Source organism: Pteropus vampyrus, unplaced genomic scaffold, assembly GCF_000151845.1.
Source record: "Pteropus vampyrus isolate Shadow unplaced genomic scaffold, Pvam_2.0 Scaffold90, whole genome shotgun sequence".
Classification (NCBI taxonomy): domain Eukaryota; kingdom Metazoa; phylum Chordata; class Mammalia; order Chiroptera; family Pteropodidae; genus Pteropus; species Pteropus vampyrus.
The window spans coordinates 2,509,723-2,520,114 of record NW_011888871.1 but is presented as its reverse complement, the minus strand read 5'-3'; the positions used below and the strand labels follow the sequence as shown (position 1 = coordinate 2,520,114).

General features: G+C 60.0%; 1 protein-coding gene across 1 annotated transcript in view; it reads left to right on the top strand.

The window, feature by feature from the left end:
- Positions 1 to 6: 6 nt before the first annotated feature.
- ZNF316 (zinc finger protein 316) overlaps positions 7 to 10,392 on the top strand; it is a 16,959-nt gene continuing 6,573 nt past the window's right edge. Inside the window, exons 1-6 of the mRNA XM_011363888.1 lie at positions 7 to 2,780; positions 3,166 to 3,512; positions 3,678 to 3,790; positions 4,629 to 4,755; positions 5,261 to 5,374; positions 9,628 to 10,389. Coding sequence (XP_011362190.1) covers positions 2,581 to 2,780; positions 3,166 to 3,512; positions 3,678 to 3,790; positions 4,629 to 4,755; positions 5,261 to 5,374; positions 9,628 to 10,389 — 1,663 coding nt within the window. The 5' untranslated portion in view covers positions 7 to 2,580. The remainder of the gene's footprint in view (positions 2,781 to 3,165; positions 3,513 to 3,677; positions 3,791 to 4,628; positions 4,756 to 5,260; positions 5,375 to 9,627; positions 10,390 to 10,392) is intronic.

Genomic DNA, 10,392 nt, shown 5'->3' with positions numbered 1-10,392 from the left:
AGTCGGGATGGCCCGTGGCTACGCCTGCTCCAGGAGCAAACCCAGGAGAAGAGGGGAGCCCAAATCGCTGGGCAGACAGTGAGGACCCCAGTAGTCACGGAAGGAAGGCTTCCTGGAGGAGGGGAAAGCCTGGAAGGCCTTGAATCACAGGGTTGTGGTCAGTGAGGCCCCCCGGAGGGAAGGTACCCACGCGGACAAACACATTTCTCCTTCTCTATGTCTGCTTCTCCACTTTTGTGGAGAATTTGTAAGTTTTCCAACTTTGCCAGCTTTTCTGTCCTTGGGGTCCCCCTTCTCCCCGTGGGAAGCATCTTGTCACCTTTAGTTCTAACGGTCTGCAGCATTGTGTTATAGGGTGCACGGCTCCTGCAGAAATACGGGTACGGGATGACGCAGGGTTTGTGTTGATGAGGCTGCTTACCTGCCCCGCTGTGGCATCTGACCAGAAGTGGATGCCAGGAAGTGAGCAGAGTGAGTTTCTGGTGGGCCGACAGGCTGGCAGAAGAAAGAGCACGGGTCTGGGGGAGCAGGCCTGGCACACACGTGGCCTGGGGCGACAGAAAGAACGTAGTGTTCAAGTTACTGAGGTTCATTCTTTGGAACCATTCTGTTCTGGATTCTGGGTTGAGGGATACGAGGTATCCCGCTCCGCGGGCCCCGGCCCCATCCGCAGGGTGACTGCCAGCGCCCACGAGTGCCGGACCTTTCCATTTTCTGGTCGTCAGCGGCTGCACTTCTTGGGAGAAGGGACCTTAGGCCAAAGCTCTTTGGGGACAGACTCTCCAGTGCTGCCGGGGTGGGCTCCAGGTGGACGGACCCTCGACAGTGGTCAGTCTGTCGTGGAACGTGACAGCAGGGCCAAAGTAACTGAGTTTTAAAAATTTCATGTATATCATGTTTGCTACAGACTTCAGAGTCGTTTCTTCAGTAAATATTTGAGCACTTATTCTGCGTCTGGCATGGGGGGGATTCAGCGATGAGCCAAGGGGACGTCCACCTCTTGCGAGCTGACTGTACCTGGAGACAGGTAGTGAGCAGGCAGTTCCATAAGTGTGTAGATACGGGTGCTGCAGGGCCACGTGCGGGGCACTGTGTGCAACGGGCTCAGGGGGCTGCTGCCTCAGGAGGGTGAGTGAGGAAGAGGGGCCAGAGTTCCGGGGAGAGGGGAGGGCGCGCACACAGGTCCTGAGGCGGGACGAGCATGGAGCCACTTCATTCCAAAGCCACGGTGTTTTCTTCTTTTGAGTGTGAGTCCCTGGATACGGCAGCCTGGCCTGTAGGAGTCAGCCCTGGGTGGTGGCCAGGCAAGAGGCAGCTCTGCCTGGTTTGCCATGGCGTCTGGGCTCAGCCTGAATTTGCAGCCTGAGACCTGGGTAAGAAAAGCCTTCCTCTGAGCCTGTGGTGGGTGGCAGGTGGAAAACCTCTGCTGAGCATTCTCATTGCTCCGAGTGCTGGGAAGGGCTGCATCCTCCCAGAGGTGGCTAGGGTGACACATGGCATATGTGTTTCTACACCTCAGGCACCTTCACACACCCAAAGAGCTATGGAGGCCAAGGAGCTCGGCTCTGGGACAGACTGGAGGCCAGGGTGGCCCTCTTAGGCATAGTCCTTTCCCTGTGAATGTGAGCTCACTGGTTGTGACCCTGAAATGGGGCTGGAGCTAGCCCGGGGGGAGCATGAGGGTCGGGCCAGAGGTGGCTCCTGGATGCTAGTGCACCCCAGCCCCTGGCTCTGGCCTCTGGGAGGAGCTGCATGAATGCTCTGAGCGCCCTAGCTATTAGAGTGTGGATTTTAAAGCAGTAGCTCAAAGCAGTTCAGAAAGTGAGTGTACGCTGCTCTGTTAGTAGGACGGCGACAAGTTATGGAATAAGAGCCAAGCCCTGAGCAGTTCTCAGTGGTCTGAACTGTCCTCGTGGCCCGGGTGTCTTTGTGCCATGTGCCTCTGTCCCGTTTTAGGGGTTCTGTGATAGACGCCGTCCACTGGTAGAGCCAGATGAGCCGGGCTGGGCCCAGTTGCCCCCGTGCCTGAAATTTCAGGATCCCTCTGGGGTTCATGCTCTCATCTCAGGATTCTGGGTTGCTGCATTGCAGTGGGCGTGGCTCATGTTGGAACTGAACCTGTTCAGGTCTGAGATCCTGATGGAGCCAGTGCTGGGTGATGGACCTGTTCGTAGGTTTACACTCAAGAGCCATAGAAACTGACTTGTCAGAACCACGACTCTGTCCTGCCCTTGGGACTCCACTGGGGCTGGAGAAGGATGCGCAGCTGGTGAGGAGGAGTGGCCCCAGCCCCCCCACCCCACCCCGTGCTTGGATCCACAGCCCTGAGCCCTGGACCCGGCTGTATGGCTGTGTCTCTCCTGAGTGCCTGGGTCGAGTGGGCTGTGACGTTGGTGTAAGAGTAGGACCCTGTGAGCTCCTGAGACTTTGACAGTTCAGCTTTTAGGATTCTCCGATCCCACGTTTGAAGAGATGTCCCAGGGTGTTTCATATCACCTTTGCTGACGCGGCGGTGAACCATATCCCCATGACCTGGTGCCCTGGACAGAGCGAGAGGCGAGGGAGGTGCAGAAGTAATGCATGCTCAGGGCTTCTGCTCCGTCGTCTCGCAGGAGGGAGCTTGACCTGCTGGCTGCCCGGAGAGGCCACCGGGTGGTGGTGAATGACCAGGCTGGTCTTACCTGTCACCTCTGCCCTGCACAGGTGTCTGCAGCCTGCCCATGCGTAGACCTCTCCTCCGACACTCCCTGCCGGCCGAGTTCGTGTGTGTCAAGGGCTGGGTGAGCACCTCCTCCTATGTGGCAGGCGAGCTGTGCCTTGCAGGCCACACTCACTGCTTTCAGTTAAACTCGGGCTACCCTCAGGCCATGTTGCCTGGACGTGATGTTTCTCGTGGTCCTGGAGGATAAATCTTTGCCTTACTCCAAGAGCAGAGCAGCAGTCCATAAAGGCTGAGACACATGATGGGGGGTCATGGAGCGGGGCTCTCTGGGCACCTCTCTGGGTATAGAATGTCCCCTGTGCCACACGAGAGTATGGAGAGAGTCCCCGTCCTGTGCTAGCACCTGCACAATGGTAAAGCCTGCCCCCGACCCCACCTGGGGCCAGCGGGAGGAGCTGGTGAGCGCACTGGGCGGCTCAGCACTGTCGCCGTCTGTGTTGCAGGCCACGCCGAGGCCTGCGTCCGGCGAAGATGGCCGCCCTTCACACGGCTCCAGACTCCCCAGCTGTGCAGCTGGAGAGGGCGGAGGACGGGTCGGAGTGTGATCCTGACCAGGAGGAAGAGGAGGAGGAAGACAAGGGGGAAGAGGCAGAGGCAGTGGACGAGGAGGCCTTGGCCGGGGCACAGGCGGATGGGGCGTGGGCAGGGCCGGTGGAGCAGGTGGACGTGGAGTCTCAGGAGGATGAGGACGTGGAGGAGGTGCTGGCAGAGGAGCTGAGTCCAGCGTGGGGGACCCAGGAGCGCCTTAGCCGTGGTGGTGATGCCAGGTCCCTCCTTCTCCAGGGAAACGGTAAGAGACAGGAGCGCACGTGGGGAATGGGCAGCCGCAGCCGGAGCCGCAGGGCCCAGGCTTTGAAGTGGGAGCACCGGGGGCTCCTGACGCGGCCTGCTGCGTGGCCAGGGCGGCAAGGTCCGACGCCAAGGGCAGCTGCCCCCAACAGGTCTTTCCCCTCAGCCCTGCAGGCCCCCCAGGGTCCGGCTGTGGCCAGGGAGGAGGATCTGGAAGAGGACGAGGACGAGGACCTGGAGGACGAGGACGAGGAGGATTTCCTGACTGCTGGGTCTCAGGTGAGCTGCCCTCTCATTTGGAGCTCAGTTAACCAGGCAGGGTTTCCCCAGGGAGCTCGCCACCCGCTGTCCTCGAGACCCCCGTTGGCAGGGCAGTGGCACTGGTTCTCAGGCCAAGTCCAGACTGCGACCTGGGACATGGCTGCAGAGAGTGCCAGGCATCCCCAGCCCTAAGGCCATGGGATGTGGTTCCACTCTCATGGGGCTGACCCCTCCCGGGTCATTAGAATGTCCTGGCCATGTTGACTGCCACCCACTCACCTGCACTCTGCAGTTCCTTCAGAGACCTGGGTCTTTACCCAGGTAGGGCTGTGCCCCTTACTTGGAGCGCCCGCCACCTGTCTGGGCTCTGATTTCCTGCTGCGCTCAGTCCGGTCAGGCAGTGACGCCCACACTCGGTCGAGTTCGTGCTGCGTGTCCACCCAGGTGTGGGCCCTCACCCTGCTGACGTGACTGCTGGCTTGAGCCATATAGTGAAGTAGAAGGGGACAAGGCAGCCATGCAGCACAGCCGTGGGGCCTTGGGCTTCATTGTCCTCTGAGTTGCGTGTGGATCCTGGCTCTGTCCCTGTGTGAGCGGGGCATGTGCCCTCTCCGAGCCTGGGTTCCTCATCCCTGAACGGGGACAGGGTCCCCACCTCGCAGGACTACAGCAAGGCCCCAGTACTGTCGAGCGTTTGTGGGCCCGCAGCTCACGGGCTGTCAGCTGTGCCTCCGTGAGCTCCACGGTGCAGGGCTGCGGTCAGCCCCACTGGGGTCGTCTGCCGCCGCTCCCTCTGGAGGGCCCCTGCCTCTCCCCTGGGGCAGCTTGGAGCGATGACCAGGGCTCTGTTTTCCAGGGCCTGGTGACCTTTGAAGACGTGGCTGTGTACTTCTCTCTGGAGGAGTGGCAGAGGCTGGACGCGGCGCAGCGGGACCTCTACAAGGAAGTCATGCAGGAGAACTATGGGATCCTGGTGTCCTTGGGTAAGCAGGGCCTTCGTCCCCAAGAGGCATTCTGGTGCGATGGCTTCCAGGGACTTAGCTGTCTGAGAGGTGGCTTCTGGAGTCCCAGGGTCTTGGAGAAGTGGGTGCTGGGAAGCCACAGGGGTGACCCCACTTCTGGCAGAGAGGTGGACCCTGGGGAGTGTGTGAGTCAGGTGGACATGTTCTGGGGAGCCACCAGTCCAGCTCAGGCCTCTGTGCCATATGCTCCCCAGAGGCCTGGAGGGGTGAGGAGTCAGGTGATAGAGGAGAGGGGCGGGCACCCCGTAGATGAAGGCGTGGAGAGGGGCTTGGCAGGAGAGCCGTGGGCATCAGGGCAAGGCTCCCAGAGAGAAGGGGACGTGAGGTTTTCCACAGCGGGATAGAGTGGGGACGCCTGGTCCTGGAAGGATGGAGAAGAGGGGAGAGGACCCGGGCGAGGACGGGGAGGGGGCGGGGCTGTGTGGTGGGAGGGTGGGGCCTGCAGCTCCCTCTTGTTCTCCACCAGGATACCCAATCCCCAAGCCGGATCTGATCTTCCGGCTGGAGCAAGGAGAGGAGCCGTGGGTCCCAGATAGCCCCCGTCCTGAGGAGGGAGACATCGTCACTGGCGTCTACACAGGTGAGCCTGAGATGGAGCTGTGGGGTTTCTGCCTGCACAGCTCCGCGGAGCTCTGCCAGACTTTGGCCTCTGCAGCAGCCCGGTGCTGGCGGTCTGTGCTGTGGGCTGGGCTTCGTGGAGACAGGGTGGCTGCCATGGCCTAACCTCAGCCCCACGGGCTGGTTCCTCTTAGTCCCAGTCCATGGAGGCCCAAAGGCTGGGACATCTTTAGAGAACCTAGAGGCTCCTCTTAGGAGCCTTTAAAAATGGTCCCCTGACCTCACCGTGGAGCCTCTGCGTGTGTTTGGTGATGAGGGCTCAGAGAGGCTAGGAACAGGTGCCAAGCAGGCTTTCGGGCCTGGTGTGCTCCAGCCAGTTCTCTGGCTTCTCCACCCCTTTGGCCATCTTCGAGTCAAGGGTCCCCCCGCGGCAGCCTTCCCTCCCGTCCCGGGAGGGCCTGGGTGGGCAGCTCTGGGCCTTCTGGAGAGATTTTGGAGAAATGCTTGCAGGAAGCACACAGGGTGGCAGATGTCTTCGGAGGCCTGGGACCTGGCTCTGTTCCTCTCTCTCTCTGAGCCCCACTTTACTTGTCTGGAGAATAAAGAATGTAAACTAAACCTGTAGTTTCTACCCTGAGGACGTCGGCCTGTTGGTTCTATGGAGATGCCTCGTGGAGGCCTGTGAGTTACTCTCGGTGTTTCAGAAGTCCAGTGGGCGTCCTTGCACAGTAGGTGTATTTGGCTCTGGGCTGGAGTGACGCCAGCCTGGTGGTGGGCACTGGATGTCTCATGCCAACCACGTGCCTGGATAGACTCGGAGCAGCTTACAGATGTGTGTTACAATAAAAATCCAGAAAAACACAGACGATGCTGTGCCCACATGTGTATTGTGCGCTTCAGAGTGTTTTCCCGCATACTTTGTGTCCTCGTGACAACCCCATGAAGCAGCAGGGGAGGGATTAATTCACTTTGCAGATGAGGAAACTGACTTAAAGCAGTGATTACGTGACTTGCCCTTGGTGGGCTCAGCCTCGGGCCTCACTTTCCACTGTGTTGCGGGGTGGCCTTTCTGCTGGGGTGTGCACATCCTCTGGGACCCTCTTGGAATCCTTGCTGGGCTTCTGAATTGCGAGGGCTCTGGCTGGCGAGAAATGTCGCTGCTTCCTCCACGATGAGGCTGGGATGTTGGTGACGTGTGCCCTGTTAATGGGTATATCTCAGAAAAGCCCCCTGGAGGTGACAGGGCTGGTTTGGCCAGTCTCTTGTCACAGGGTCTAGATGTGCCCCGTTCTCCATTGTTCTCGTAGGGTCCTAGGGTAGAGCCACAGTGTTCTGCGTGAACCTGTCTGGGCGCTGGCTAGCTGGGCCAGTCACTGTGCCAGGGCTGGTGGACCTGGAATGCTCCCCGACTCCTCATCCTCAGCCCCAACTGTCTGTAGAGCCCGAGGATAGTCTTAGATGTGTCACCTGTCTGCTGGGATCACACAGCAGCAAAGGCTGTGGTCACTCTGCAGAGCAAGTCCATCCAGGGTTCTCCTTAATTGTAGCCTGTTTGCTAAACAGCCTCCCTGCCCTTGCCCCGCATTCTCTCTCCTCCCCTCTGCTGACCCCCCCACTTTCCTGCCACCCTCCTCCTCACCAGGTTCAGAGGACAGGGTTCCTCTCTCCTTTGCAAAGATCCCTGCCCCAGGCTGAACCCTGTTTCCTGCCCAGTCTACATCTTCACTGGAGCAGGGACATGGCTAGAGAAAAGTGTGCCCCGAGTCCCCCTCCCAGCAGCTCAGGGACACAGGTGTGCCAGTTGTGCAACCGCAGGGCCCTTTTATTAGTGCCCAGGTAGGACGCTTCCTGGAGATGTCTTAGGGCTCTGCTGATGGGGCCCTTTTGGCCCCTAGGATTGTCATGAGGCCTCAGAGCACTGGAACTGGCCTAGCTAGTCACCCAGGGTTGGTCCTTAGGGGCAGATGTCTCAGGGCAATGAAATGCCCGTCTCACTCCCCAGGGTCCACCTCTCTGCCTTGTGGGTTCTGGAAGCAGCAACCGTGGTTGACCCTCTGGGCCACTGTTGGGAACCCCACCCTCACCCCTTATCAGCACGTCCTCTCTGACCTGGCTCAGGTCTCACAGGTTGACATGACGAATCTTCACTGGGCTCCAGAACGAGTTTGGGTCTGAGTGCCAGCAAACTCCTTGTGAACCTTGTCCCCATTGCAGCCTGGAGTAACCGTTACACTGGATGTCCGCTCTGCAGGGGCCAGACCTCCTGACCCTGGGTCACTTTGATGGCAGACGACTAGAGACAGAGCCCGTCCTCAGGGCTAGCTAGTCTCCCTCTAGATCCCTCCAGTGATCCCACTACTTCTTGAGGTCTTGTCTCTGGGTGCGGCCAGCTCCGACTGCCCAGGGGCCTGGAGGCCCTGCTCCCCGTCACTGGGTGTCCGTAGTGCCTCTGCCACCTTGCTGTGCATTTAGTAGTTCTCATCCTTGGACAGGTGGCCATGCCAGCTCCAGAGCTAGTGATGAGGTCCACGAAGTCCCCTCCCAGAGCTGGCCCCCTCTGCAGAGCCCGCCGTTGCTTGGTGGCTGGGGACGGGGGCAGGAAGGGCTCGCCTCTCCGAGCCGGGGGCTTTCTGCTGCTCCAGAGCCCAAGGCAGAGGCGGTGTGGGTGAGCCGTTGGGACGCAGCCCACGCTCCCAGCCCTGAGGAGCTGAGCTTGCCTGTTGGAGGGCTCTCATTTGGCCTTGGTGTCCCCTTTTCATCAGCAAGTGCTCACTGACCCTAGGCTAGGGCCTGGGGTACCCACATACCCCACTAAGACATCGTACTTATTCCTCAGCTTGAATCTCCTGCCGTACAGTCTCTGATTAAAACCACTCAAGACCCTCACCAGAGTCTAGGGGTAAAATCCTTCTTGAGACTCACTGAAAGAATTCCCAGCCCACCTGACCAGCAGCCCCAACTGCCTGTCCCTGTGACCCCCTCCCTGCCCCTTAGGGGCACTCCAGCCTTCACAGTGAGGAGGAGCTGGGCCTTTTCTGTGCTGTTTGGGGGCACAGAACCTCATGTCACTCACTCATGGCCATGCGTGGCAGTTGGAGGTAAACAGAGCTTAATAATAACATGAATCTTTTATTTCAAGCTTATTTTTACTGTAATAGTATAATATTACTAACTATAGAAAACTTAAAAAGCGTTGCAAAGTATGAAAAAATAAAAACCCATTTTGCGTCGTCCCTTCACGTGATAAATTTCTCACAGCTGAAGTCATGCCTCTGCAGTTCTGTCTGGCTTTATTTCACTCAGCACTGTGCTGTGTTCCCCAAGTGCCTGCATCACCATATATGTAGAATGGCACGGGGAACACAGGACATGGGCTGAGGTGGGGCGGGCAGGCTCACCCACCCTTCCCTCTGGGTCAGGACTCAGTGATCCAGACTCATCCACTAGGCTGACACTGGCCTCAGCCTGGATGGTGGACATGGGTGGGGTGGGTGCAGGGATTCCTGTGCCCTCATGGGGACCTGAACCTTCCAGATGCTAGGATCCTGAGGGTGGGCCGCAGCGCATGGCACAGAGTGTCCATGAGAAAGCATGCAGGTGCCTGGGGACACCTGGGGGTAGGAGGGCCAGGTAGTTCCCCCTAGTGTGACTTAGGCCTTGCCCCGTAAGGACTAGTTCTCTCCCCGTGTACCATGATGGCAGGCACACCGGCACTCCCTTATAAACCCGGAAACCCTACAGACATGACCCCCACATCCATGCTCTGCAGTGGAGGGTGGAAGGGGAGGTCGGGTGTGGCTTGGTAGAGGAGGGACAGGACAGCAGGAACTTGGGGGGTCCTTCTCCTTTGTGATGAGAAGTGGCTTGCAGCTCACGCACAGTATGAGCCAACCTGGGACCTCTGCCCAATGCACAGCCCCTCAGAAAGCCAAGCTGGTGTTGGCTTCGCTAGCAGGGAGGCCTGGGCAGTGCCTACAGTTGCTGGAGCCTCTTGGGGTGAGTGCAGAGAGCTCCAGGCCTTGGCCCAGGGCAGCCTTTCCTGGGTCTGCCCAGTGGGGGGAGTGAAAGACCCCTCCCCAGCCCCGCTGCTGGGCACCCAGAGGCTGGTGGAGAAGAACCCAGAGGAGAGATGCTGAGCGAAGCTTAGGGGCTTATAAGGCCAGGTACTCAGCAGCCAGGGCCGCGGAAGGCTCCATTTCCCAGGGCAGGAGCATGCTAGGGGCCCCCTGTCACAGCCTCTTCTCATCTCTGCTGGCCTTCCCTTATCACCTTCAGGGGCCTGGTTCTGGACGGATGACATAGAGGACCATGAGGAGGAAGACGATGAGGACTTCCTGGCAGAGGTAGCTGAGGAGGAGAACGAGCCCCCCGGGCTGTGGTCGGCGGCCTACGGCGTGGGGGACGTGCCTGGGACGTGGGGCCCTGACGACTCGGATTCGGCACAGACTCCGGAGGGCTGGGGGCCTGACCCGGGTGGCCTCGGGGCCCTGGCCGAGGGGTCGGAGGTGAAGCCTTTCTTGGGCGACCGGGAGCCAGTCGCGAACCTGCTGGCGCCATGGGCGTTCCCTGCCGAGGTGGCTGCCCCTACCGGGCGGCCCGAGACCACATGCGACGTGTGCGGCAAGGTGTTCCCGCATCGGTCCCGGCTGGCCAAACACCAGCGCTACCACGCGGCCGTCAAGCCCTTCGGCTGCGACGAGTGTGGCAAGGGCTTCGTGTACCGCTCGCACCTGGCCATCCACCAGCGCACGCACACCGGCGAGAAGCCCTTCCCGTGTCCAGACTGCGGCAAGCGCTTCGTCTACAAGTCGCACCTGGTCACGCACCGGCGCATCCATACTGGCGAGCGGCCCTATCGCTGCGCCTTCTGCGGCGCGGGTTTTGGACGGCGCTCCTACCTGGTCACGCACCAGCGCACGCACACGGGCGAGCGGCCTTACCCGTGCCCGCACTGCGGCCGCAGCTTCAGCCAGAGCTCGGCGCTCGCTCGACACCAGGCCGTGCACACGGCCGACCGGCCGCACTGCTGCCCCGACTGCG